Source organism: the organism of the source record quoted next, assembly GCF_019968955.1.
Source record: "MAG: Porospora cf. gigantea A chromosome Unknown PgA_NODE_45_length_55436_cov_341.508, whole genome shotgun sequence".
In the NCBI taxonomy this organism is placed as follows: domain Eukaryota; phylum Apicomplexa; class Conoidasida; order Eugregarinorida; family Porosporidae; genus Porospora; species Porospora cf. gigantea A.
In genome coordinates, this window is record NW_027151709.1 from 1 (window position 1) to 24,417 (window position 24,417).

General features: G+C 53.2%; 16 protein-coding genes across 30 annotated transcripts in view; 5 read left to right on the forward strand and 11 right to left on the reverse strand.

Annotated features, from left to right (window-relative positions):
* On the reverse strand, positions 1-730 carry KVP18_000157 (uncharacterized protein; the record flags this gene model as incomplete). 2 transcript variants are annotated; one of them, XM_067951190.1, is made up of 1 exon in its annotated part: positions 1-730. In XM_067951190.1, a coding segment is annotated over one exon (730 nt), but the record flags the coding sequence as incomplete, so codon positions are not given. The 2 variants fall into 2 exon arrangements, with proteins under 2 accessions (XP_067808459.1, XP_067808458.1); XM_067951189.1 differs by having other exon boundaries at positions 18-730.
* An 863-nt stretch (positions 731-1,593) lies between these two features.
* On the reverse strand, positions 1,594-2,682 carry KVP18_000163 (uncharacterized protein; the record flags this gene model as incomplete). 2 transcript variants are annotated; one of them, XM_067951291.1, is made up of 3 exons in its annotated part: positions 1,594-2,290; positions 2,319-2,526; positions 2,556-2,682. In XM_067951291.1, the coding sequence occupies 3 exons, from the start codon at positions 2,680-2,682 to the stop codon at positions 1,594-1,596; spliced, it is 1,032 nt and encodes a 343-aa protein (XP_067808468.1). The 2 variants fall into 2 exon arrangements, with proteins under 2 accessions (XP_067808468.1, XP_067808469.1); XM_067951292.1 differs by lacking the exons at positions 2,319-2,526; positions 2,556-2,682 and having other exon boundaries at positions 1,594-2,169.
* Positions 2,683-2,773: 91 nt separating this feature from the next.
* KVP18_005070 (uncharacterized protein) lies at positions 2,774-3,071 on the forward strand (the record flags this gene model as incomplete). The annotated part of the gene is made up of 2 exons (XM_067949413.1): positions 2,774-2,817; positions 2,846-3,071. The coding sequence occupies 2 exons, from the start codon at positions 2,774-2,776 to the stop codon at positions 3,069-3,071; spliced, it is 270 nt and encodes an 89-aa protein (XP_067808482.1).
* An 87-nt stretch (positions 3,072-3,158) lies between these two features.
* KVP18_000144 (uncharacterized protein) lies at positions 3,159-6,822 on the reverse strand (the record flags this gene model as incomplete). Of its 2 annotated transcripts, none has more annotated exons than XM_067951039.1 (2): positions 3,159-3,670; positions 3,699-6,822. In XM_067951039.1, the coding sequence occupies 2 exons, from the start codon at positions 6,820-6,822 to the stop codon at positions 3,159-3,161; spliced, it is 3,636 nt and encodes a 1,211-aa protein (XP_067808427.1). The 2 variants fall into 2 exon arrangements, with proteins under 2 accessions (XP_067808427.1, XP_067808428.1); XM_067951040.1 differs by having other exon boundaries at positions 3,699-6,750.
* Positions 6,823-7,017: 195 nt separating this feature from the next.
* On the forward strand, positions 7,018-8,022 carry KVP18_000160 (uncharacterized protein; the record flags this gene model as incomplete). 2 transcript variants are annotated; one of them, XM_067951231.1, is made up of 1 exon in its annotated part: positions 7,018-8,022. In XM_067951231.1, the coding sequence occupies one exon, from the start codon at positions 7,018-7,020 to the stop codon at positions 8,020-8,022; it is 1,005 nt and encodes a 334-aa protein (XP_067808463.1). The 2 variants fall into 2 exon arrangements, with proteins under 2 accessions (XP_067808463.1, XP_067808464.1); XM_067951232.1 differs by having other exon boundaries at positions 7,030-8,022.
* Positions 8,023-8,123: 101 nt separating this feature from the next.
* KVP18_000170 (uncharacterized protein) lies at positions 8,124-9,212 on the forward strand (the record flags this gene model as incomplete). 2 transcript variants are annotated; one of them, XM_067951348.1, is made up of 4 exons in its annotated part: positions 8,124-8,455; positions 8,482-8,788; positions 8,817-9,047; positions 9,075-9,212. In XM_067951348.1, 4 exons carry the CDS (start codon positions 8,124-8,126, stop codon positions 9,210-9,212), a joined length of 1,008 nt encoding a protein of 335 aa, XP_067808481.1. The 2 variants fall into 2 exon arrangements, with proteins under 2 accessions (XP_067808481.1, XP_067808480.1); XM_067951347.1 differs by lacking the exons at positions 8,482-8,788; positions 8,817-9,047; positions 9,075-9,212 and having other exon boundaries at positions 8,124-8,459.
* Positions 9,213-9,263: 51 nt separating this feature from the next.
* KVP18_000148 (uncharacterized protein) lies at positions 9,264-10,616 on the reverse strand (the record flags this gene model as incomplete). 3 transcript variants are annotated; one of them, XM_067951101.1, is made up of 3 exons in its annotated part: positions 9,264-9,625; positions 9,654-10,509; positions 10,539-10,616. In XM_067951101.1, the coding sequence occupies 3 exons, from the start codon at positions 10,614-10,616 to the stop codon at positions 9,264-9,266; spliced, it is 1,296 nt and encodes a 431-aa protein (XP_067808434.1). The 3 variants fall into 3 exon arrangements, with proteins under 3 accessions (XP_067808434.1, XP_067808433.1, XP_067808435.1); XM_067951100.1 differs by lacking the exons at positions 9,654-10,509; positions 10,539-10,616 and having other exon boundaries at positions 9,264-9,593; XM_067951102.1 differs by lacking the exon at positions 10,539-10,616 and having other exon boundaries at positions 9,604-10,386.
* Positions 10,617-10,744: 128 nt separating this feature from the next.
* KVP18_000168 (uncharacterized protein) lies at positions 10,745-11,857 on the forward strand (the record flags this gene model as incomplete). Its single annotated transcript, XM_067951316.1, has 1 exon — positions 10,745-11,857. The coding sequence occupies one exon, from the start codon at positions 10,745-10,747 to the stop codon at positions 11,855-11,857; it is 1,113 nt and encodes a 370-aa protein (XP_067808477.1).
* Positions 11,858-11,890: 33 nt separating this feature from the next.
* Positions 11,891-14,846, reverse strand: KVP18_000152 (uncharacterized protein; the record flags this gene model as incomplete). Of its 4 annotated transcripts, XM_067951144.1 has the most annotated exons (3): positions 11,891-13,067; positions 13,097-14,651; positions 14,681-14,846. In XM_067951144.1, the coding sequence occupies 3 exons, from the start codon at positions 14,844-14,846 to the stop codon at positions 11,891-11,893; spliced, it is 2,898 nt and encodes a 965-aa protein (XP_067808447.1). The 4 variants fall into 4 exon arrangements, with proteins under 4 accessions (XP_067808447.1, XP_067808448.1, XP_067808449.1 ...); XM_067951145.1 differs by lacking the exons at positions 13,097-14,651; positions 14,681-14,846 and having other exon boundaries at positions 11,891-12,967; XM_067951146.1 differs by lacking the exons at positions 11,891-13,067; positions 14,681-14,846 and having other exon boundaries at positions 13,093-14,634.
* Positions 14,847-15,413: 567 nt separating this feature from the next.
* Positions 15,414-15,833, reverse strand: KVP18_000161 (uncharacterized protein; the record flags this gene model as incomplete). The annotated part of the gene is made up of 1 exon (XM_067951252.1): positions 15,414-15,833. The coding sequence occupies one exon, from the start codon at positions 15,831-15,833 to the stop codon at positions 15,414-15,416; it is 420 nt and encodes a 139-aa protein (XP_067808465.1).
* Positions 15,834-15,905: 72 nt separating this feature from the next.
* On the reverse strand, positions 15,906-16,499 carry KVP18_000162 (uncharacterized protein; the record flags this gene model as incomplete). 2 transcript variants are annotated; one of them, XM_067951277.1, is made up of 2 exons in its annotated part: positions 15,906-15,988; positions 16,016-16,499. In XM_067951277.1, 2 exons carry the CDS (start codon positions 16,497-16,499, stop codon positions 15,906-15,908), a joined length of 567 nt encoding a protein of 188 aa, XP_067808466.1. The 2 variants fall into 2 exon arrangements, with proteins under 2 accessions (XP_067808466.1, XP_067808467.1); XM_067951278.1 differs by having other exon boundaries at positions 15,906-16,499.
* A 40-nt stretch (positions 16,500-16,539) lies between these two features.
* KVP18_000150 (uncharacterized protein) lies at positions 16,540-17,520 on the forward strand (the record flags this gene model as incomplete). Of its 2 annotated transcripts, XM_067951115.1 has the most annotated exons (3): positions 16,540-16,555; positions 16,582-16,771; positions 16,800-17,520. In XM_067951115.1, the coding sequence occupies 3 exons, from the start codon at positions 16,540-16,542 to the stop codon at positions 17,518-17,520; spliced, it is 927 nt and encodes a 308-aa protein (XP_067808443.1). The 2 variants fall into 2 exon arrangements, with proteins under 2 accessions (XP_067808443.1, XP_067808444.1); XM_067951116.1 differs by lacking the exons at positions 16,540-16,555; positions 16,582-16,771 and having other exon boundaries at positions 17,011-17,520.
* A 370-nt stretch (positions 17,521-17,890) lies between these two features.
* Positions 17,891-20,393, reverse strand: KVP18_000169 (uncharacterized protein; the record flags this gene model as incomplete). Of its 2 annotated transcripts, none has more annotated exons than XM_067951327.1 (2): positions 17,891-18,877; positions 18,906-20,393. In XM_067951327.1, 2 exons carry the CDS (start codon positions 20,391-20,393, stop codon positions 17,891-17,893), a joined length of 2,475 nt encoding a protein of 824 aa, XP_067808478.1. The 2 variants fall into 2 exon arrangements, with proteins under 2 accessions (XP_067808478.1, XP_067808479.1); XM_067951328.1 differs by having other exon boundaries at positions 17,891-18,874; positions 18,906-20,204.
* A 503-nt stretch (positions 20,394-20,896) lies between these two features.
* On the reverse strand, positions 20,897-22,825 carry KVP18_000151 (uncharacterized protein; the record flags this gene model as incomplete). The annotated part of the gene is made up of 1 exon (XM_067951134.1): positions 20,897-22,825. One exon carries the CDS (start codon positions 22,823-22,825, stop codon positions 20,897-20,899), a length of 1,929 nt encoding a protein of 642 aa, XP_067808445.1.
* Positions 22,826-22,966: 141 nt separating this feature from the next.
* KVP18_000156 (uncharacterized protein) lies at positions 22,967-23,806 on the reverse strand (the record flags this gene model as incomplete). The annotated part of the gene is made up of 1 exon (XM_067951174.1): positions 22,967-23,806. The coding sequence occupies one exon, from the start codon at positions 23,804-23,806 to the stop codon at positions 22,967-22,969; it is 840 nt and encodes a 279-aa protein (XP_067808457.1).
* A 20-nt stretch (positions 23,807-23,826) lies between these two features.
* The window catches only part of KVP18_000165 (uncharacterized protein), a gene marked incomplete at both ends in the record, with an annotated part of 1,815 nt that continues 1,224 nt past the window's right edge, over positions 23,827-24,417 (reverse strand). The window contains one exon of one of the 2 annotated variants that reach the window (XM_067951311.1): positions 23,827-24,378. In XM_067951311.1, coding sequence (XP_067808472.1) covers positions 23,827-24,378 — 552 coding nt within the window. The other variant, XM_067951312.1, reaches the window with a different exon arrangement.

Genomic DNA, 24,417 nt, shown 5'->3' on the forward strand with positions numbered 1-24,417 from the left:
CTTTCTTGGCAACGAACTCCTTGAGGCTGTTCATGAACGCGCCCTCGTCTCCGTTAGTGGTCTTCTTGAGAGCGGATTTGGGCTTGGCCTCGGGTTGACCCTTCTTGCCCTCGACGGCCTTCTTTTTGGTGGGCTGAGCCTCCTGAGTCTTGGCTGGGCGCTTCTTGGTGGGAGTGGGAGTAGGAGCGGGCTGCTCTGACTCTTCGTCGCTCTCGCTTTCAGCCTCCTCGATACGCTTTCTCAAAGCATCCAGGTCATCCGCGTCAACTTCAGACTCGGAGTCAGCTTCATTCGGTTTAGATTGAAGAGCAGGCGCATCGGATTCAGTGTCAGAAGATCCGTCCATCTCAGGAGCGAAACCCATGGCCTTCATGCTCTCGAGCTCCTCCTGGGTCATTTCTCGCTCCTCGTCATCAGAGTCGAAGTCCATGTCTTCGCCCTCAGGCTCAAAGAAGCCGGTTACGTGAACAACGGCAGACTTGCCGCTCACCTGGAACTGTGCCTCCTGTTCAATGTTGACGAACAGGTCGACAGAGACATTATCGGTAACGCCCTTCTGAAGAATGGCAATCACGAACTCATCAGTGTAGGGGGTCTTGACGGAAACCTTGACGCGCTCACCATCCTTTCCGTCAACAAGCACTATGCTGGAGACGTGGAAGAGCTCACCGAGAGGCTGCTCAATGGAGGCAGGGCCCTTCTTGGCGTCAACAACAATACCAGAGAACATTTTGAGGGAATGGAATTAAGGATTTAACCGACGGAGTACATGAATCGTGGGGCAACCAGTACGCCCACGAGTCGTAACCGATTACCTGCACTACAAACTTACAAGCTTCACCGCAGAAAGAGGCGGGCTTGGGGGGGTTTCGTGAAACTTGTTCCTCCAACTCCAGGTGCTGGGGATACACGGAAGCTGCTTTGGCCTGTAGGAGTGGGACCGGGGCTTGGGGACTCCACGCTGGCGCGCTATGGACGGCGGGAGGGGGGCTTGCGTGTGGCTCTGTAACCCGCTGCCTTTTGGCTGTCGACGCCACGTCCTCTGCTTGTGAGGGGAGAGCTTCAACTTAATCAGCATCGGGCTGATGCTACGGGTGCCACCAACCTCTGGCATGGCAGCAGTGCAGAGTGCGCTGGTTTGCACGGCAGAGCGCACAGGGGAGGCCACATTGGAGGCTACAGGGGAGGCCACAGGGGAGGCTGTGGGGAAGGGTAGAGCCATTGAAGGATGTGAAGTCTGCGGCGTCTCGTCTCGCAGCTCACAGTTGGGCTTGGAGTTTTCTCCATCAGCAGAGCCTGTCTGCTTCGATGTAGAATGGACAAAAAGTCCAATCCATTCGCCAGTTCCCCCTTTCTCTCTCTTAACTCTTTCCCTCTTCAGCTCTGCAGAAGGGGTGTCCACAACACCAACTCTGTGACATCTGCTTAAACTTTTAACCAGTCGCGAATGCTCAGACACGCCAGCTTCAAGAGACATTATTGACTTAATCATTGTCTGTTTTCGTTCAAGTCATGCTGACATTCCCCCACGAATAAGCTCAGCAGGTTTCAAAGATTCCCACAGTATCCACGAAATCTTTTTTTAAACAAATCTCACGAAGATTGTTCTCCAGTTTCAACATCAGTCTCGTCTTTTACAATCGAAACGGGTGTGTGTCCCACTTCTTTGTACTTGGCGTAGGAGTAGACTCCGGTACCTGTGAGCGAAAGAAGCAGGCTAGCTGCAGACTCCATCGTGACGACATCACCAAGAAATAATATACCTCCCAAACTCTGCAGAATAGACTTGGTGAACCCCAATATATTGAATGTCAAAGGGGAGGTGTACTGGATACAAAGGAAAGAAGACAGGTTGATGAGAATGCTGAGGAACGAGGAGCCGATGAGGGCGAACCAGCGCTCGCTGAATTCGGGAGTCAAGGGGTCCCAAGGCAGATCCAGAAAAGCGTGGCCTTCGCCGGCGAAGAAAACCAGAGGCAGGAAGAGAACAGTACCCCAGATGAGATTGTACAGCAGCAGCAGGTTGGTGTCGTGGTTGAGATGAACCAGGACCCGCTTCACCATGACATTGTATATCGACTGGAAGAAGGAGGACAGCCCACCAAGCACCAAGCCTCCCGCTGAGAGCGTCGAAGGATCCAAGGAGTTGAGTACGAAGCCAGACATCATCAGTGAGCAGCCGAGCAGAACAGTACAACTTTGAATCTCCCTAAGCAAAACGTATGTCAGAATGATGGTAAAGATGATGGTGAGCGATCGGGCGACCTGGTAGGTTGAAACTTGGACGTACCTGCATGTGGAGAGATGCCTGCCCTCACATCAAGCAAAGATTGGCAGCACTGACCATCATTACGAACGCCAGAGCGACCGGAAGCGTCACCCTCAAGGCGTCAGGTCTTGGTCGTACCCACTTGAAACGAGTGAATGCCCCAACATCTGTTCTCCTGCCGATATACGCGAAGCCGTAGTAGAAGAAGAGACCCAGAAATTGCTGAAACCAGGAAACGAAGACTGGTGCCGCGAATCCTAAAGTCACAATAATCCCACGTACTCACCTTTAGTGAACACCCATCGATTGAAGTAGATGATTCCTAAAGAAGAGAAGAAGTAGAAAACTATGCAGGCGCCGGTAGCGAAGGTATCAGGAGGCATTTCTGTGAAACGGTAATAATCCCGTGTCATCGGAAATGTAATAAGAATGTGGGACCACTCTAGAGAATCGATCACCTTTCAACACCTTCTTTCATACACTGGAAATTAGCAATTACCAACCATGAAAGGTCCAAAGCACCCCCAATGGATGCAGTCAATGCCAGCGTAAGCGACAGCTGGACTCCGAATGCAGCTTCCTTAAGGACTTCGACCATCCTATCGGATACTGTTTTCTTTCGGCGTTGGGTTTCGCTGCCGACTCTTCTCGTCTAGTTCGACGATGTGCCAAACCTGACGCAGATGAGATCAGGAAGACCTTCACAGCCTCTGCCGTTGGGTTCCTTCTGATGGGGTTCGTGGGTTATTTTGTGAAGCTGGTCTTCATTCCCATCAACAACATCGTCGTGGCTGCTGCATGAGAACTTCTGATGTCGTGCTCCACGCAATAATAAATTTACCCAACAGGCAGTGATTTTTATAAGTTCAATCTCAGAAGGCGCAAGTCATTAGATTTTTAGGGAGTTCACTGCGCGTTTCCGGTACTTTGACTTCAGCATTTGGCGATTGAGCTTGACGTAGGCGTAGGGTTCCACACCTCCGACGTGCCGGTCTCCTTTTGCCTTCGCCATTGCGAATGTCTTAGGGTCCTTGTGGATAAGATAACCGGCTTTGCCTCTCTTTTTCACCTTTTTCTCAGCTTCTTTAGCCTTTTGGATCCTATCCAGGTCGCGGCTTTTCTTGGGCAGTGCTGGGAGGCTGGGCGTTTCCTGTGACGCCTCCAGCCTGTGGATCATCGCTTCTTTGTGGTCGTCGATGGGGATGTTAGACAAATCCATCTCGTCCTCATCGGAGTCCTCAGCCTCCTCCTTCGCCGCCGGTTTCTTGGACTGTCTTCGTCTGAGGTTGCGTCCGACTGCTAAAATCAGCCGACTGCTCGACGGTTGACATCGTCTGTGGAGTTCGTCTTGAGTCAGCAGTTTTATTCCGAGCTCCACGAATCGTCGAGTCTCCATAAAGTCTGCGTGTGAACTTGCCACGTATCTCACTTTTCCTTGCTGCAGGTGAATCCACCACCATGTCGACGAAGCCTGGGACCCTGTCTACGACGACTGATGACGGCAGATTTCGCAGTAGAATCCTGACAAACCTCAAGCTGCTCCCGAATCGGGTAGAGTCTCTCCCGCGTTGCAGTTGGATTACCCCGATGTCGAGAAGCTGGAGCAGCGTTTGAGCCGAAAGAGCGGATGCGTGGCGATCGACGACAATCGTCAAAGCCTTCATGGCGCCACGTGCCATCGGACTAGGAGCAGCACCGGCGATGTCTCCACCAAGCCCTGCCACAACCAACTCCACAAAACTCTCCACGAAACTGGTGTTCATTTCCTCGAGTATGGTGCATAAGTTGCCGATAGCCGAGTCGCTCACCTCCTGGATACCGTGGTTCATATCCACAAGATAAACCAGGAACTCGGGCACCAGTCGGGGCAACAGCTGCTCGATGATCTCCAGCGCTTCAGTTGGACAGCCTCGAGCCGTCTTGCGGATTAGCAGTACCAGCGCCCTTAAAGCTGCTGCTCGCTGCTTCCTACAAATGTTCATGGTGCTCTCGCTGACCTCATGAAGTTTGCCCGATACCGCCAGAATGGTCTGTATGTCCACAGACTCAGCCTCGTCATGAAGATGATGCATAACGGTAGTCACCAGCTTGTAGGACTTTTTACACATTACGCGCCCGGTGTGGAGATCACCGCTCACCGTCGTTGACGCCTGCAGAAGGTCGGCGAAGGACAGTAGGTACGCCGGCGCTTCTTCGTCAGCAGAAAGTCTAGCGATGAGGACATTTACGAAATCCATCAGTGCTCCGAAGTACTCTGAACCCTTGCCAGCAAGCACTCCTTGAGGACAGCCGTTTGCTTGTACCACTTCACCCATTACGGCGCATACGCGATCGATAACCGCCTTCAATGGTGTTGGCTCACAGCACTGCGCGACGTAGGAGGTGCATCTCAGATAACAGGCGCATAGTCTGGCTGCCGCAGCATCCTTGGCTCTCAGAGAGTTAAGAGCTTCATATTGCTGCAGTAGTGTCATGAGCAGTGCTGCGGCGAAGTTCTGCATGCAGCTTGGAGCCTGGCATGGCTGCTGCAGGCCGTTCGTTGCGGCGAAAAGTGATTCTGGCTCGAGTTCTACTAGACTTTGGAAGAGGTTGGCAAACCCCTCAACGATCGCTGTCTGGCAGACAGGTTCATTCATCAAGGGAATCAGCTGAACCAGGAATTGGCATGTCTCGTTGGTGATGTCCACCGGGGCCGAGGCAAACGTTGGGAAGAGACCCCACAGAGCTTCAAGGAGATCGTGTCGCACTCGTTCTGATGCTTGGGGAAACTGGGCACATTGTGGAACCTGTACTACCGACTCGATGATTGGGAAAATTTCATCAGAAAACGTCGAGATCCGAGGCTGTTGTACCGATGAAATCAGCGGTATCAACCAACTCCCGCTCTTAGCCACGAAAAACTCGTCGGTGAAGGGCACACATCCGGGACGCACTGCTACCGCAATCAGGGCCCAAGATACACCGAACACTCCAAACGAGGAGACCACTGCTTTCCGAATTGCGGGCTTGATGGCCTGTCCATCCTTGAAAAGAGCAGCTGCCTCATCGGTTGAGTCGGGAAGCACAACCTCCACACAGCGAAGTAGAGTGATCGTACCATCAAGGAACTCTCGGTAGATCTCAGTCAGAACGTCCTGAGCCGACTTGAAAAGGTTCAGAGAGCAGGAGGTGTCGAGAGAAGCCATGCTTTGTGCCAGAAGGGATTTGTCCTCCCTCAGTAATACCAGCTCCAAAGTTTTCAGGGCAGGCCCCGACAGATATTCTATTGCTGCTCTCCAGGTGCCCTGCATGATTTCGAAGATGTCGCCGACGAAGTTGAATGCGCTTCCCCACAGAGGCCGGAAAGCAGGGTCAAGAAACTGCGTAAGGATTGGAGCCAAGAGATCGTGAACGAAAACGCCGGCAACGAGGGCCTGTTCTACGATCTGGCTAAGAACTTGGTTTATTGCGGCCACGAAACTCGAGTCTTGACGGACAAGCTTCCTGTTGTACACGTTCAAGAACTTTCTGAGCCATTCTCGGGCCTCCAGATGATCCTCGACGCCTTCGCTGAGCTCATCCACAAGAATGACCCTGTATATAACCAGGGTCGCTTGCAGCTGCACCTTTGCCAGCTGTACGTCGAGTCGAGGGACTTCCTTGCTCTTTAGAAGCGCGTCGTGTATACGCCGAAGCAGGGCAACTTGGCTGCTGTCGTAGGTCTCGCTGTCCATCACGCATACCAGGGACTCCGTACAGAGCTTGTAGAGTGCAGCAGTAGCCTTCGTTACTTTCTTTCCCTCCAACTCAGATAGAACAGAGAGCACTCGATCGCCTACCATCGCTGACGGCAGTTGCCCAAGCAATCTGGACGCCCGGCCGAGCCAGGACTTGGCCAAGTCCACGGTGGGGGGTCCACGCCAGAGCTTGGACACCACAGCGCCTTCTCCAAACAGCCCTCGGCTGGCTTTGTCCAGTCCCTTGTCCAGCATCTCGAGGCACAGCCTGCATGTTGTATCCTGGGGTGACAGCGACGCCATTCGCGATGCTATGGTCTCGACCACATGGTCTCCTACCGACTGGTCCGCCAGACACGCAAGATTCATCAGTAGACCGATCTCGTCGGAAGCCCAAGCTCTCACCCGCCCCAAGAGTGAACAGACAAGCAGTGTAACCTCCACCACGAAGTCCGCCCACTGTGCCTCGATTGCGGTCTGAAGGATTTGCAGGCAGACGTCAACTGCACACAAGAGGCGGTCCTGGTCGGGCTGTGCAGCGAAAAAACAATCCAACTCTGCATCGGAAGAGGCCCGAGCCAGCTGAATCCGGCAAGCAAGCTCCTCAGTCAGCCCCTCAGGCAGCTGAACCTTCACACTCTCAACCAACGCAGCGACGAACGTTCCCGGCGGAATAGACTTCGGTGTCAGACTGCAGATGGACTCGTAGGAGGGGAGGAGGTCGGGAGCCAGAGTCAGGCGGAGGCTGGAGTGGTATTCAGCCATCTTTATTGCCGATTTCTGGTCTTCCTTCACTAGCCAGCTTACTCTCGCTCTCCATGCTGTGGAGCTCATCATGACAGTCCTTTTGGGGTGGGGCTACGCTACCCGGTTTCACCTACGGAGCGTTCTTGACGTCCTATTTCATGCATTGGCTGCGATGCACATCTACTTGGTAATAGGTGACCAACATGATGGGTCGCCTCTCATACATCTACCGCCCAGGACCTCACAAAATGACGTGTCGCATCTTGTTTTGGATAATATCACATAATGAGACTACCAATGAGGCTACTAGTGCTGATCAACGTGGCACTGGCGGAAGATCCTGTGCTTCAGCCCATCGACGTTGACGCTGACAACTACGTCGGCGTCGCAGTGCAGGACGTTCTCAAGAAACAGGCTCCTCTGTTGGACGTGTGGGCGCGTGAGCAAGCTGCCGAGAACCTAGAGCGTCATCCCAAGATACCACCCTTCGACCAGATGAAACCGCTGGTGAGCAAAGCTATTGACAAGTTGAAGCCCGCAGTACGAGATATGGTCAAATCGCTGCCTGCTCTATCCCAGAAGGCTGTTTTTGAGCAGGAGTCGCCTCGTCTGGGCAAGCGCGTACGTTCTGAGGTGCCTCACAGGTTGCCACTGCCGCCGGCTTCAAAACACCCAGCTCAGTCCGGTAGTAAGGCCGTCACCAATTTCAACAATGTCCTTGCGGCAGTGCCTCACAGGCTCCCCCTTCCACCGACTGCCTCCAACCGCGTTCGCAAGTCGGGATCTGGTTTCCAGGCGTTTGAAGACTTCACGTTCAGCGTGCCCAATTTTAACGACGACGTCCCCGAGCTAGATGACGGGGCGGATGCGCCTCATAAACTACCAATCCCACCGACGCCCTCAAAACACGTCCGCACTGAAAAAGCGCATCGTGTGACAATACTCACACACTCTGCCCCACAAAGACCTGCCGGGGAGGCGGGTTCTCCACGCCAAGTCACTCAAGAAGAGGAGGCTGAATTTACGCCTCCACGCCAAGTCACTCAAGACGAGGAGGCTGAATTGACTGCTCCACGCCAAGTCACTCAAGAAGAGGAGGCTGAATTGACTGCTCCACGCCAAGTCACTCTTCAGCCCACAGAGAAGACTCTCCCCCGAGAAGTCCATAAGAGGACGGCTGCCCCATGGGGTGTCCCCCAACCAAAGGCGCAGCCAGCAGGAACGGACAACGGATCATCGGTGTTCTCGCTCAGCTGCACTTTGGCTATGCTGACTGTGCTTCTGGTGTGACTTAGAATCATGTTGGTTGCCGGCTCAGCTGCATGTTGGCGTGCCTTCAGAATCAGGTTGGTTGCTGCAATTTGGCACGATGCACCACCTAAAACGCGCAAATGTTCGTGCTTCTGCTGCTTCCGCTGCCGTTCACACTGTTAGTATGCGCACTGGTGGGGATGTGTGGCTTCGAGGCCGGGGACGCCTGCGTTGACAAGGCCTACCGAGTGTTGTACGTTAGGCTTCCGAATGTCATTCGGAGTATTCTGCTTCGCTTCTGTGGTTCCTGGTCGGTAACTGCGTACGACCGCACCAACGCGTACCTTTTCAACAGCAACAACTGCATCGTTCAAGTGGTTTACGTCATGTCCGTTGGAGGTGGGTACTCCGGTTTCATTTGGTGGGTGTACCCGATGATTGATAATGATCCGATGGTTTCGAGTATTCATAAGTGAGAAACACTGGAAGATAACACAGGCTTCTCACCTTCGTCGGATGCGGAGGCTGCTTCTACGCCTTCTACAAAACCTCCACATTGGATCCAGGAACCATTACGGCTGCGACAGTTGATGCGGCTGTCGACCTCTACGACTACGACGGAGTGCTGTACTCCGAGAGAACATGCAGGACTTGCCAGTTCCAGAAGCCTGCGCGGTCAAAACACTGCCGCCTCTGTGATCGGTGTGTAGGACGGTTCGACCATCACTGTATCTGGGTCGCGAATTGCATCGGGCACGGAAACTACAGGTGGTTTTTGGCGTTTGTCGCTGGCAACCTGGTTTTCGTGAGCATCCGAAGCTGAAGTCATCCAGCTTCTCCACGACGCGCTTATAATCACTGCGCTGTTGCTCCGGACGGTGATTCGGTCGGAACTCCGCTCGGCGGTTTTCGTTGACAGGGCCACCGGCGATCGTCAGGCTGCCACCACTTGGCTGATCGTTACGTACATTCTGCACTCGTTCAAAGGACCTGTCCTGTTGCTTTTCGTTTGCTGTACATTTGTGCTTGTCCTGTCTGGGTTCCTGCTGTTCCACATGTACTTGGTGAGTGCCAGGAAGGTTCTAACACAGTGTATCTGGGCCAACGAAACCACGAACGAATTCGGAAGGTGGAGAGAGATTGGCACGAAAAACATTTACCAAAGGGGCTTCCTAAAGAACATACAGGAGGTTATGCACCCTCCTGCTCTCCACGTCAAGAGGGGTTGAAGTCTGCGGGTGTGATTCTACACCAGGAGTCCTCTGATACAAGGGTGCGAGTCAGCGGGTTGGAGAAGGCTCCAGTAGCCAGCCATTGCTGTTTGAGGTGCACATCAATCTCACCTTCAACTCGTGACCTTTAAAAAAGTGCACGTAGGTTTCGGGTTCCACTTCTGGAATCGGACTGTCGCTATCCTCTGACGTTACGGATGGGGTGGCGCTAGGGCAGCACTGCTTTGCTTGGACAGGGTCAATGACAATGTTTTGTCGTCGGTTGTTGTCGGCAGCGTCCATTTGCATGCGCATCACGCGTAATACGGCCAGCGCTTCTCTTGGCTCCAGCTCATCCAGGATGTGCTGGTAGTCGAGGTGGACCCTCAAGCTCTCCATGTGCTCTGGGTCAGCCAGACTCAAAGAGCGGTCTGAGTAGGTACATGTGATCTGGCCCACCGATAGACTCGAGTCCTCTGGTCAGCCCGGAGGCCAGAGCTTCGGCACTGGCACCCATTAGCCTGGTCAAGTTTTGGAAACTGGGCGTGGGCACCTCTTCACAATCAGTGAATACCTTCTTGCAGATTCGCCGGTTGCAGGACGGGTCCCGCAACGACTCCTGCGCTCGTTGGAGTGTCGCGGCTGCTTTCTTCTGTAAGGCGGAGTTACTCGTCCACGGAGGTGCGCAACTTCCCTTGGGCCCGATTACCCACCGATTCTGTTTAAAAGAGAGCAGCATGTCATGCGACTCGACTTTGTTAGCGTATAGCTGCACATCCACTGTTTGGAGACGTCTGTGAGCCTTTCTCAGAAATGGAGGTAACGACACGCCGTCGTCTTCGTCATCGCTGGATGCTGAGCGCTCCTCCTGAGCCATATCGATAGGCCTTTCCTCCAACAGCAACACCACATCTGACTGCACTTCGGGACCAAACAGCACCTCTAAGGATATGGGACAGATTATTGGGAAGCTAGCCGTCTCGAGCGTTCGAAGCACGGCCAGCTGCTGGGAATTGGACAGGCGACAGATACCTGACTCCTCTGGTACGCCGTATTTGTAGAGTTCCTGCTTCAGGCTGATGTTGGCCTCTCGATCGACCGTCGCATTTTCTGGAGGCTCCTGGAAAGGTAGCAGCTGGCAAAAAAAACGAACGTATCCTTGAGCCTCAGCTAGTTCCATGTCCTGGGTCATCAACAATGCTCCACTCCGCAAGCATCGTAGGCTATCACGCAATTGAAAACGCCACAGGTGCGACGCAGCCTGCTCTGCAAGCTGGTTCACCTTCCTCTTTCGGCACAGGCGCTGTGGCCCTTTCTGATTCGGAACGGTTCAACCACACCAACCTTCGCCAAGGATAGCAGAGCCCGAGATAGGTTCACCTTGATTGTGTTGGCCAGATAGGTCTGCACGCTAGAGAACATAGATATGACGATATCTCTCGAGATCACATCTCGTATAATGCCGTCGCCACGCGCAATGCTCCTAAACAGCAGGTTGCCTGTCGGGAGCGATATCAGGAGGGGGGCTACTGATCAGCGGTATCTATACAATGACGGCTTGCAACCTATTCGTGGAACTAAAATCCGCCGACTGTGACGTGGTGGACGTTCGAAGCAGAGTCCAGGCGTGGGCATCAAACCAAGCCCTTCTAAGCGCTGGACTCGTCGATTTGCACACCTTGAATGACCTTGTCATACGACTAAATGTCAACGAGATTCAAATCACGCGGTCTGGTTTCGTACGCGACATGGAGGTTGAAATTCTCCCGTTTGTCTTAAAAGAGAGGGAGGCTGACGATTTGTCAGACGACGAGACACCGATGTTCCTCCAGTACGACCTGCCAAGCGTTCACCTCGAGGGAACTTGGGAGGCTCTTCATTTTGATTCAGCTGTAAAGAGCACGCTACTAAACGCTGTAGAGGTGTCTTTGATGCTGGCGGACAAGTCAGTTAACGCCGACCTGGTCTCATTCAACCGGCTGGCGTTGCTGCACGGTCCTCCTGGGACCGGAAAGACGTCCCTTTGCAGAGCAGTGGCCCATCACTTGGCTAAGAAGCTCTTCATCCGGTACCCCGAATCGCTTCTCCTTGAGATCAACAGCCACTCGCTGTTCTCCAAGTGGTTTAGCGAAAGTGGTAAGCTCGTTCTCCAAATGTTCGACCGTGTCCGAGAGCTGCTTGACAGAAATGTCTTCGTCGTCCTCCTTATTGATGAAGTTGAGAGTTTGACAGCCAGCAGAGAGGGAGCGAAAAATGAACCTACAGACGCCATCAGAGTCGTGAACGCTCTGCTCACTCAGCTGGACCTATTAAAAAGGCGGTGTAACTGTCTGGTTCTATCAACCTCTAACATGCCAGAGCTCATCGATGCAGCATTCAAGGACCGAGTCGATTTCGCTCAGTACATAGGTCCACCAGGACCGAAATGCAGACGGGAGATCCTCCAGTCATCGGTCGACGAGCTCGTCAAGAGGGGTGTGGTAACGAGTGGCCAGGAGAATGCAGTGGACGTGAACCACTTGGTGGAGAGGACTGAAGGACAGTCTGGCCGGTCACTCAAGAAGCTGCCCTTTTTGGCCCTTGTGACGCTTCGTTCCCGAGGAAACCGCTTTGTCTCCATGAAGAATTTGCTTCGAGCTATGGAAAATCTGTCTGAAGTGTAGTCTCACGAACACGCAATCAGCACGACCTTGCACTCAGACCAAGACTTGCTTTTCCTGCGCCCACCCATCTTCAACGTCTATGAGGTCGTCATCTATGGTGTGCGTCGCTACTGCGGACAGCAACACAACGTCCTCCTCGGAGTCTGTTGGCGTCTGCTTGTCGACGGGTTCTGCAACAGGTGACTCGTGGACGAGCGCTGCGTCTGATTCGTCATCGGGAGCTGGGATTTCCTCTCCATCTGCGTCCAGGCCCTCAGGCTCCTCGTAGTTGGACTCCTCGTTGACACCATCCAACCCCTCCAGAGAGGAGTCAGCCCTGGACCCCTCGTCACCTGCGTTGCTCCGCAAGCGCTCCTCAGCGGAGATTTTCTGCTTGATCTCGTCCAACGCCTTTAAGGCGCTGGATCGCATGGATCGTGGCCGTTTCGGATGCGGTAACAGTTCTTCCGCGTTGTCTAACTGATGTTTCAATGCGGATCTGTCAAAATCCAAGGCGGATCTGTCAAAATCCAAGGCCATCGCTTCTGCCATTGCCTCCCTCTCCCTTCTGAACAGATCTGCCTCACTTCTATAGAACCGAAGCATCTTCTCAACGTCCCACTCCACAGGACATCTCGACAGAACATCTACGTGGTATCCAACGGAGCGTGCGAACGGCGAAAGGGACAGCGCCTTCGTGTTGTACCCGCCTTCAAGCACGCTGACTAGCCGACCCTCACAGCAGCTATTCGCGACGCCGACAAGGATCTCGGTCAGCCAGTGAATGTCTTGGTAGGTGTAGCCGCCTCGCCCGTTATGGATGATGTCTTTTGCATGGCCGTCAAAGCCCGCAGATAGAAACATCATATCGGGAGCGAATTTCAAAAGCTTAGGAACCAAACTGCCTACCACAGCTGATCGCATCTCAGTACGTGCGTGCGCTTCAGAAAGTGGGTAATTGAGAATGTTGTCGTGTGAAGCGAATCCAGTACCAGGATAAGGATCACCAGAGACATCTGCGACGTGTAGCGAGGCGAACAGAATCTCGTGTGGGTCGTTTGGAGATCCCCAAAGTCTGCACTCGTCCATCTCCAACGACGCTGTGACGCCCGTAGTGATAGGGGTCCTCATCTGTCGTTTTCGGGGACCTAGATGACTGATGATATGCTCAGTTCCATTTCCGTGATGGATGTCAAAGTCTACGATGGCGATGCGAGGAAACTGAGGAAAGCTGCGTAATCGGAGAACTTTTCGACTTACTTCGCTTTCACATACGCAACTCCTACGGCCACGTTGTTAAGCAGGCAGAACCCTTGGCTGCCAACAGCCATGTCCTCATCCGTGACTTCCCCAGGGCGCTGAGCTGGTTGGCAAGCACCATAGACGCCTATATGATGGCCTGGTGGCCTTATACAGCAGAACGCTCGCTTAGTGTCGCCCTTACACACGCTAGCAGCCGCCTCCACCACCGCTTTGGCAGCGCAGCTGGCTGCCAGCCAGCTGCCGGCTGTGACGGCGGTATCGGCGTCCAGCGGCACAACTCTAGATATCATCGCGTCGTGACTGGGGGTAACCGATGCATCCGCCGCGAGCATGAGTGAGTGTAAGTAAGACCAGTCGTGGACACGAAGCAGGTCAACCAGGTTGGCTGGCTCATTAACCTCAACAATAGGCAGATTGGCGCGACGCAGCAACCCGTACTGAGGGTCAAGCAGCACTTCCATCCGAGTGGGATTCTCTGGGAACTTACCGTTGATGTTTCTCACCTGCCGGATGTCCGTCTGCGATAGATGCGCCGCGAGGTTGCTGGCAAGGACACTGGAAGGGTACAGATCGTGCGGCTCAACGCCCAGGTGTACGTAGCAAGCCTTGCTGGTGAAAACACACACGTTCGAGTGGGCAGCATTCACGCCAGACTCCTGAAGAACTGTGTGGAGCATCAGCACGGAACCCAGGTCCTCCGCGAGCGAAGAGAGTACCTCCGTATCTTCCTCAGTGATAGCCCCCTCACTTTGCAAGCGCTGTATATACCACAGAAGGGTGGACCATGACTGGTGCCTCATGCACAACTTGAAGATTTTAGTCTTCTCTGCTCTCTGAGAGATAATGATCCGGTCACTGCTTTCCGTCATATCCAACAGCGTTGACAGCACTGGCCCGTCAAGACCGCTGGCAATCGCGTGTTCCAACGGAAGGTGCGTCGTGTCATCCAATACATCCACTCTGGCGCCGACAAGCAGTAGAATATCTATGATATTCACCGCCTTTCTTCTGCAGGCCAGTACTAAGAGTGTTAATCCCTGGTCGTCCGTGACGTCCACATCCACTGACCAACTAGGGGCAGACTCAGGCTTCTCCTTCCATCGGTCTACAATGGTCAGCCATTGCCCGCTGATATTGTTCAGGGCCTCAAGAACCTCCCCCTCGATGTTCTCTATGGCTTCTACGGGGAAATACCCAACCTCGAAGTCAACGTACTTGCTGGGCGAGACCAGTAGGCACACGGCCACGGCTTCGGCCAGTACACTCTGAATTGAAGGGTCGTCCGGATTCCTTTGGTGCCTGCGAAGCAGCTCTGGCAAGAACAGCAGCAAGTACGTAAATCTTAAGAGCGAGGCGTCGGGCGCCAGGTTCAGACCGAGATGAAGCACGGGGATCCCATCAAAAGGGTTATCGAACGACAGAGGTTCCTCTGTAGACGGCTGCGAGCACTCCCACAGTAGGCAAGCCAGCTCTCGCACTCGGCACAGAAGCATGCACACTTGTAGGGGCGTGGCCAAAAGGGTGCCATGGTCCATGCTCACATCATTCACAGCTGCATATGAAACTGCACCGATGACCTACACTTCTTGCCTAATGGGAGGTCCAGCAGCCTCATCAGCCCTGTGACGTCTCTACGGCACACAGCCTCTACTAGGGCCTCAGCAGACGCAACCAGCAACTCCTCCACGCTCTCGCTGTAGGTCGAAGACTCAGAAGAATCGGACGGAGTAGAATCGACGACAGTCATTCGTTAATTGTCGATTTAGGTGATCGCACCAGCACTGCTCAACGTCTTTGAGAACGGATGCGATCTAACAGTTAGAACCCCACGCTACACAGAAGCAGCTGAAACCAGTAATGCATCTCTTTCTTGTAGATGCTTCAACACCGAGAAGGCTTTCGCGTGGTCGTCCGCCTGATGATAGTATTCGAACAGAAAGGTGCAGTACCTCCCCCGCTGCCGATTGAACTTCAATGAGAGAGGGTGAACATACTGGTTGTGGTAGTCATACGCGAATCGCTGGTTTCGCAGACGCAGCGTGTAGATGTTCGTATGAGGACAGCAGCTTCTCTGAAAAACAGACTCCTCGTCGCTAGGTTCCCGTAGTGAGTCGCTCTTTCGAGATTTCCGGTTCCGAGTTTTGAGCAAGTCTCTTAAACATTTGGGAGAGCAGCGTTTTTTTTCAGGCTGAATAAATGTGGGGGAGGCTGGATTTTGCTGCACGTTGGCTCTTACGCTCTAGCACGGGTAGTTTATGTGCCAGGTTGAAGCGCTTCAATAACCTCATCTCCGTGCTGATGAGAAGACCCAAGTTCAACGGCTTGTTGATTCCCTTCCAGTTGAGCACCATGGATCCGATGTGACTGTCCTGGCGACGCCCTTCACCCACTCATCAAGCCACAGGTATACCCACCGCACCACCGTTCGAATCTTGCCGTAGAGACGGACCTGATAGACGAAATAACAGGCGGTTCCGCCCTTAAGCTGCGCGGCGAGAAGTCTGTCGTACGTACCCAGCGATTCGTGCAGGATCCAGTGACTGCGGAATGAGTGGGCCGCGTCCGTTGGAATCGTGAAGAATTTTGATTCCAGACTGGTCTGCGACGCGAATCGTATGGCGTCGTCTGACATCGTTCGCTTCGGCAGGATAGTCAGGACGTTAGACAACCTGCGAAATGCTTTCTTGAGCGGCAATGACCTCGCAGGTGCCGGGAGGATATCCTCTTCGTTCATTAAGTTTATGACCAAATATGGCCTGTCACCATCACCACACGAGGCAAACACCGCCATTTATATGAATCACTATTACGGGAAGAAAGACTGAACTCGGGACAGTGCCAGAGATATCAGAGGATGAGCGGCGAATGTTTGGACGCGGCGAGCAGAATCTGTGTGACATGCATCGCTGCGCTCACCTTTGGAACACTTCCAGAAGCCTACGAGGTTTGATGTACCCAACGACAGAGCGATGACGATCAATAACACCCACTCCAGTTCGAATCGGATGAGCTCAAGCAAGAAGAGGGCAGACCACACTACAGGCCACCCCACCAGCGCCACCCAGAAAAGTGTCTTGTCTGCGGAGTTGATTTGCGACTCGTTAACGCTCGATTCAAAAACCCAGGTCGAGGTGCCGTCCTCAGTTGTCTCATTGTGCCACCTCATTCCAACCAGCAAGCGGCCAGTGACGTTCTTAACCACCCAGAAATCCAACGACACCAGAATGGTCGTCAGGATGAATGAGAAGACGTAATCACCGCTGAACCCTCCGAAGACAAACGGCCCAAAGACGTACGTCAACAGAGCGGCGAGCTTGAATGCCCAGTGCATGACCGCCACCGTAGGGTGTCCTTGTGTCTTCGAAGGATCAGGAGTCGACACAGGTAACGGCAAAGACATTCTGAAATTGATTTTGGGCGAAATCTCGATAAACGAGCGTATGGAAAAGACACTCTGTGAGCTGCCGGCGCCTACACCACAGACGTGTTCGCGATTCTGTCCTCTATTCTGCGGTCACTCGTGACGAAGATTCTCATCGTCTCGTGGGTGGTGTACTGTCTCATCTGTCTTGTGTGGGGCATTCACGCTTGCGTGTGGTTTATGTCTCGAGACTTCAGGGGGCTACCACCTGAGAAACAGGAACTGTTCCAAGCGTACAGAAGGTTGGACATGTGAGCGAGTCCGGCACCGGTCACTCAGCGGACAGTTCTCTCCAGTCATCAGCGTCGTGGGCTCCCTCGTGCTGCTTCCCCTTCGGCTTTTGTTGTCGGCTCTCCTGGGTATTCTCAATCTGCTTCTGTTCAGTGTGGTCGTCAAAGTACTACCTCGCGCTTATTCACGGCCTGGAGCAAAGAAACCATGCAGAGGATACGATTCGTGGACGGTGCGGTTCCTTCATTTCGCATCTGCGATGATCAACCGCTCCCTCTTATTGATTTTTGGCATCGTTAACATCAACGAGCACTTCACGCCGGAGACGCAACGGTCTGAACGAGACATCGGTCATCTGACTACTGTGGTAGCAAACCATGTCTCGGTTTTGGACATTCTGTACTTCATGATGAGGATTTTCCCCGCATTCGTTTCCAAAGCCACAGTGAAGACGGACCCGTTTTTCGGTCCGCCGGCGGAACTTCTCAGGTGCATTTTCCTGGATCGAAGCAACCCCAACGACCGACTACGCGCGCTGAAGGACATCAAAGCCCGACAGCTAGCTCTCGCTCGCCAACACAGCGGAGAGGACGTCAGTCCAGAAACGATTCCTCCGTTTTTGGTGTTCCCAGAAGGCACGACCACATCTGGACGACACGTTGCTGAATTCAAACAGGGAGCCTTTGTTAGTTTAGAGGCGGTGACTCCTGTTGGTGGGTTTGAGTCTATAGACGTACACAGTTCTCATCTACCGCTGCTACCACTTTAACTTGTCCTTCGAGACCACCCCACTAAGCGTTTGGGTGCCTCTCGCCCTGTCGAATCCCTTTCCGTCGAGTTTGGACGCATACTGGCTGCCTGACTCAGGTCCCAAGGTCACCATAGACCAGGCATCGGGAGATCCCTTATCACCGGAGGAACAACTCCCGTTGTTTGTCGACAACGTCAGACGTGAGATGTCGCAGGTGCTCTCTGCCCACCAAACCTGGGGTCCGTTGCACTCAGTCCATAGCAAGCTACTACGACTCCCTGACGACTGGCACGGCTCGCTGCGCCTGAAACAGCAATTGGAGAAACAGCTTTCACAGTTATCAAGACAGGCCGTTTCGAATGTAGACGATGCTGCGAAAAACGACTAATCAAGTAGTCAACATGTCCACCATGATAGTGGACGTTGCGCCGAGGAGCTTAGCCTTCGTATCTGGAATGAACTCAACAAACGGGTGGTGCGTCAGGTCATCCCCCTCCGTTACATACGGATACGTACACAGGTGACCATTGGGTAGAGGCCTCACTTCGCCTCCAATGAAAACGTCGAAGTTCATCTCAGCTAGGTGCCTAATATGCTTCACAGTGGCGGGATCGCCCAGGTCGTCGAATTCGGAGGGCTCTATGGCCGATTCCAAGTGCTCCATGAACAGCGCCTTGCGGAACCCATAGACATAACCCTTAGGGAGGACGATCTGGTCACCAACGAACTTGGCTCTGAAGTCGGGTTGCCAGACGCCGCCGGCTATCTCTGAGTCACGCTTGCCGTTCATCGAGCGTTCGTTTATGTTGGCAGATCCAAGCAAGAGGTACTCGTCGTCAACTATCAGGAGCTTCGAGTGGATATAAATCTGATGACGTCGAGTCCGGAGGATAGATCGGAGCTTCTCGGTCATTTTAATCTTGGCGTCTGCGCGCGAATTCTCGACGTCCTCCGTCTTGGGCATGCCTTCCTCCCAAGGTTCCCTCTTTCCCAAGAAGAACAGGGACATGTAGTCGTGTGCAGTACCGTTGACTCCTTCGGCCTTCAAGTAGTCGTTGATTCGCCTGTGCATGGCCCTGATGGTTTGGTACTGGTAATGCATAATCTCCTGAGGAGCGGCCTGTTCTGGAATAGACTCCGGGAAAAGAGGAATGTTGATGTAGACGTGGAAGTCCTCCCGATGCTTAATGGCCTCACAGATTCGGTGCGTGAGCGCTTGAGGAACTAAATTGTTACAGGGCACCGTCTGAAGAGCATTTGGTATCCACATCTGAGACGATCCAAGGAAGTACTGGTTCTCGATGTAGACAAACCGCTTAGCCCGGGCAATCTGATAGACGTAGGCCTGCTGGATGGACACGTCGACCACATTCTGCTGCGTTGTGACTCCTCTCAACACTCACGAGTTGGCTGTATTGGTTCGTCAGAGGAGACTTGTGAAATACGCAGCTGGCATAGTCAATAGACCGTAAACACTGCACGCTGAACGCACAGCAGTCGGAATAAGAGGTCTTCTCCACCCTCTTGCACGCCTCCAGTCCGTTGACGTGCTCCGTCACAGTCGACACCATGTCGGGAGCCTGCCTGGCGCATCGCTCCTGGAAGTTCTGCAGAAACTGCCAAGCTGCTGCCCCTTTGACGACGGCGTGGACGTCATGCCAGGGCTCCCGTGGGCCCGAGTCAGGACCGGCCGCCGCGACGCAGCCGTTGTAGAAGTCGTTCTTCCAAATGTCATCGAGATTCTGAAATAAGGCGTGGTCTGGAGTGTCATATCGCCCGTTTGTGATATCCAGACCACCGAAAAAGGCCTGCAGAGTCCTGGAATTCGTTCCTTCGTTCTCGACATCACACACGACTACCTTTTGGTGGTGAGTGAAGAGCGCCTTGTGAAAGGTCTGTGCGAGCCATCCAGTGCCGGTCGTCTCCCGAGGTACTCGCTTACACATTACACGCGTACCTTTGAAGTACTGGTAAGTGATTTCATCAGAAGTACCCATGAAGCCCTCCTGAGCAACTTTCCCAGAGGAGAAGTCGTCCCAAACGAGGACGCAGACCTTCACTCCTTCCTCCGCCTTCTTCAGTAGCATTTCCCCTACAGTTTCGTACGTTTTCGACTTGCTTCGTTTCAGAGAAATGTGAACGTTAACTGACCATCCGACAATAAAGATGATGTCCTCTGCGTGGTTGATTGCGTAGTACATGTCCCTCCAGCACCCTCGGCTCTGATACTCGTCATCGCCCTCCAGAGGGACACTAGGTATCCTAGAGACCTTATGCGCGTCGTGGTACAGGTCCACAAGGTTGCCGTGGGTGGCAGGAAAGTGGGTGAAGGGCACCTCCGGAACCTTTCCATTCAGGAGAGAAACGAACTGCCAGCCAATTTGAATGTGCCCAACGTGAGTGTTGTCAGTTAAGCCAACAAGCAACGGACGTCGTTTCATCTTATGCAGTGGGCGGTCCGATATCTCTGTTATGGGTATCTTCACAAGACCGAGCAAATCTGACAGCGCCTCAGCACCAAAGTCATCGTCGAAGACCTTCAAGAGAACGAACTGCTGCCGAGTGCCATCAACGTCCTCGACGTCCAAGCTGTCGATCAATAAAGAGGCGTCCCAGTTAAAGCTGGGGTTGGCATCGTTGCAAATCGATTCTGACGTGGCTAGTCTCCAAACTTTAGGCGCCTTAGGATCCGCCGTCTCCATCATAAAATCCACTGCTAGGAATGGGTCGGGCTTGCCACAGCAACAGTCAGCTCCGCCGCATCTACCAAATTGACACGTCACCGTCGATATCGCTTGCCGGCAACACCCACCCCCACGCTCACGAGATTCCACGAACTTCAGCTTGGTAGCTTTTCCCACCTGCAGTTGGAGAAGGCCGTAGACACGCATAATTTTCTGCAATAATGACGTCATGTGGCGTCAAGTATTATTAAGTGGACTATGGCATCACACTGGCGGGATACGAAGTCGACAGCGGATGAACGTGACGTCAGAATACGAAGTTGAAAATGAATGGGCGTGGCGTCAGAAAGTCGACAAGAATGGCGTAAGAATACGAAGTCGACAATGGATGAATAGACAACGGCGTCAATTGTAAGTGGACTATGGCATCACAGTGGCGAGAACGGCGGCTGTTCGAGTCTTTACTGAAACTCACGTTTCATATGACCGTGAATAAAGGGGAATGCTCCAAGTAAGCTGTTGCCATAAACCTTTAAGCATAGGATAATGAATACGTGGCGTCAGAATACGGAAATCGACAATCAATGGTCGAATAATTGACAACGGCAGACACATCCGCGGACAGTGATCATATGACATGGATGAGTAGAAAGATATGTACAACGTGGGAAAACACAAAATAGAGACAAACTTCACTTGAATGTCAAACTTCACTTGAATGTCCTTCCTTGTTGATATAGGAAGGAGGCGATCGTAGCCGTCATAAGGGCGGCTACTGTACCAGCAATCAAAGCGCGAACGACGACACTCGCGAAAACACTCTTCTTTTCAGGACACAGTGGAGTGAGACCTCCCAACTGAATCCCGATAGATCCGAGGTTTGCGAAGCCGCAGAGAGCGTAAGTCGCGACGACAATGGACCTCTCGTCGAGCACAGTCGCCAGACAGTCGTCAGGACCTCCAGCTTCGATGGACTTCAAACACGAGTCGCGAGCGGCAATGAATCCGGAAAGGGTCTCGTAGGCCACAAACTCATTCAGAATGGTCTTCATTCCTATGAGTGAGGCAACCGCGCGACAATCTTTCCAAACGACGCCCATCATCCACGCGACAGGACAGAGAAGGTAGCCCATGAGGTACTGGAAAGTGATCTTCTGATCTTCAACTGTGCAATCCAGTTCTGTTAGCTGACAGGCTCGCCAGTTTACACACACTGCCATCCAGTCAACGAATCCGTTTACGAATTCCAGAATCGACAGGAAGGCGATGAGCATGGCACCGATGTTCAGCGCCAACGGGACCGCGTCCGCAGCGCCGGCGGACATGGCCTCCAGCACGCTGTGGTAGTTGCGCTGGGAAGAGTAAAGCGCATTGTCGAGGGCTTCAGGATCATCACCAGAGGTAACCTCGGTTTCAGGGTAGTAGAGCTTCGACACGGCTAGTGCCGCAGGAGCGCTAATCACAGAAGCCGAAATCAGATGTCCTGGACTGACCCCCAGCCCTATATAGGAAGCCATAACGCCTCCAGCAATGGTGGCAAAGCCTCCAGTCATCACAGCGTGAATTTCGGAAGCGGACATTAGGTGTAAAAAGGGCTTGATAACCAGCGGTGCTTCCGTCTGCCCCACGAAAATGTTCGCGGCAGCATTTACGGACTCGCCAGTAGAGGTGCCCATGCTGTGCTTTAACAAAAAAGCAATGCCTTTGATAATCTTCTGGATGATGCCAATGTAGTAGAGCGCAGACATGAACGAAGAAAAGAAAATGACCGTAGGAATTACTACCGTGGCGAAGTACATAACCAGGTGTGCAGGTGTGGACTCCCAGGGCCCTGCAAGTATGGACACCCCGTACAGAACTGTTCCATCTGCAGCTTGGGCACAAAGTGCAGGCTGCGACATTCCTGCAGACATTTCGGCGACAGTGGGACAGTACACAGGACCAGGACCAAAACTGGCCACAACGCTAGGGCCTCCGAAAACGAAGGAGGATCCGGCTTGGATGTAGCCCAAGAATATCGCCACGTGGTCAGAGAGATACTTCATTGCATGATAACCGAAGTCTACTCGGAGAATGATGACCGCCAAGCTCATTTGAATTATTAAGCCCCAGAGGACTGCTCTCCAAGAGACAATCTTTGGGTGCTTCGAAAAGAGCCACCCAGTGAGCACGAAAAAGGCGAGACCTAGTAGTGATGTCACCTGGATATAGTCATCCACCATCAAGGCAATCCAAAGGATGATGAAGAGTAGGAGAAGGCTGCTACCAACCACATACCCCCAAGGATTTTTGTACCGGTTAACAAGAATCCTGGTTGCTGGGCCCCAAGTGTCCCAACAGGCTCTGATGATTTGTCTCTTGAACTTGTGACAGAGGTAGTATATCAATCCGATGCCCGTCATTGCCAGCGCAGGCCATTGTGTGTCCATGATGTCGTGGTTAGCGCTAATCACCGTTGCAGCGATCAGCCAAGCAAACCACGCCAGCACCACGGCCCACTTCAAACCCAGCTTGACATATTTCATCCACTTCTTTTCTGGAACCTCAATGGCCTTGGATTCCAGTTCTGAGGCGGAATCTATAAGACTAGCTTCAGGGGTTGTGAATTGCGACGACCCAGAAGACGATGACGACGACATCGAGAAATCTACAAATTCTTAGTATGTCAATGGACTGTGTGGGGAGTGGGGCAGTAACACGCACGAAGGAGTCTACCACAAAGCGACGACACTGGTCAGAAGTCGGTTGGTTTATCCCAGAAATTTACAAGTAAGTACTTGTTATGGAGTCTTTCCTGTCCTAATGCCTTTAAGAAATCTTCTCTTAAAGGCGTTGATCAACTCGACAAGAAGAGCCAAGTCGATCTCGTCCTTGGTCTTTTTACTGCAAGCTACACGAACCTTGGGAGATTTTGCTATACACCTACGGCAGGACTGTCCTTCGGGTGTCGACAAGATGTTTAAGAAGGCCTTGAAGTTGGTTTTGTCCGCTGCTACCGCTTGTCTTGGAATTGGAACGCTTGCGCACACAGAGCACTTCGTCGCAGCGAGCCGCACACTTTCAATACAGGAGAGGCCCGAGGTAGGACCCAAACCAGCTATGGCGTCCATGGCCACGTTGAGTTTAACGTAGTCCTCGTCACTCATTCCTGACCAGGTTTCAGAGGCGCTGAGCAGCTGGTCCTGCCACCAAGGTGCTACGATGTCGTCGTCATCCAGTTTAGAGCTGACCACGTCGTAGTGATGGAGTAGAGCGTGACCATTGCGGACGCAAAGCTGATCGAGCGCCTCTGCAGCCGTCTTATCTCGCTCGTTAGTGTAGGGGACTGGGAGAGGGGAAAAACAATAAGCAGCGACCTTGGTGAAGGCACTGTCAGGGTCAAAGGCATTGTCCTCTACAACTGAGCTGACTTGCGCCGAGGATGCCGATACGGCAGAGACCTCCTGTTCCGACACCGCTGACGTGTACGCACTCGACTTCGGACTGACGATCCCCCCAAGATAGTGCCGCTTTGGCTTGATGGGATCAGAACTAGCCACAGGCAGAAATGCCGACGCGCCTGAAACGCTGTCGGATGCGGAGTGGGCAACTGACAACAATGAGAGCCACGCTGTGTGCATTTCGAGCAATTCTACACACATCACAACTGCGGCCTGCCAAACCGCCAACGAATGTACTTTAGAGGACTTGTGAATGCCTTAGTCCAGTTCATGTGATTGAAGGAGGAGCAGACTTGTTGATACTCGGCATACAGATCAGGCAGCAGGTAGTTTTTTCCGGGCCTGGTAAGGTAGTGACCTGCCAACAGTCGATCGCGGGCTTCGATATCGGGCTTGGAGCCACGCCGCGTCCTCATCCAACGGTCCCAATGAGCGCCGTCGGACCGCTTGGCGGGTCTGGTGGCTGGGATTTCCGCTTCAGCAGGCTGCCGGTACCTGCAACCATACACGGACGATTTTTCTTTCTTTGGCAGCAGGCGGAGAAGCTCCGCATGGGGGAGTGCTGGGCCTGGTGCTTTTACGAACGTGACCACAGGACCTTGCGCAAGGACAAGGGAGGTTGCGAACCCGGCGCTCAGCTGGCATACCGCCTGGTTCCCTCTGGTTAGCACCTGGGTGTTGACGTAGAGATTGTCAGCAATGGAACGGTCTTGCCCAGTTCCATAATCTTGTCGCATAGGGTTGTTGACAATCTCCGAAGGGGATTGACGAGTCTCAATGAATGGGCCCCC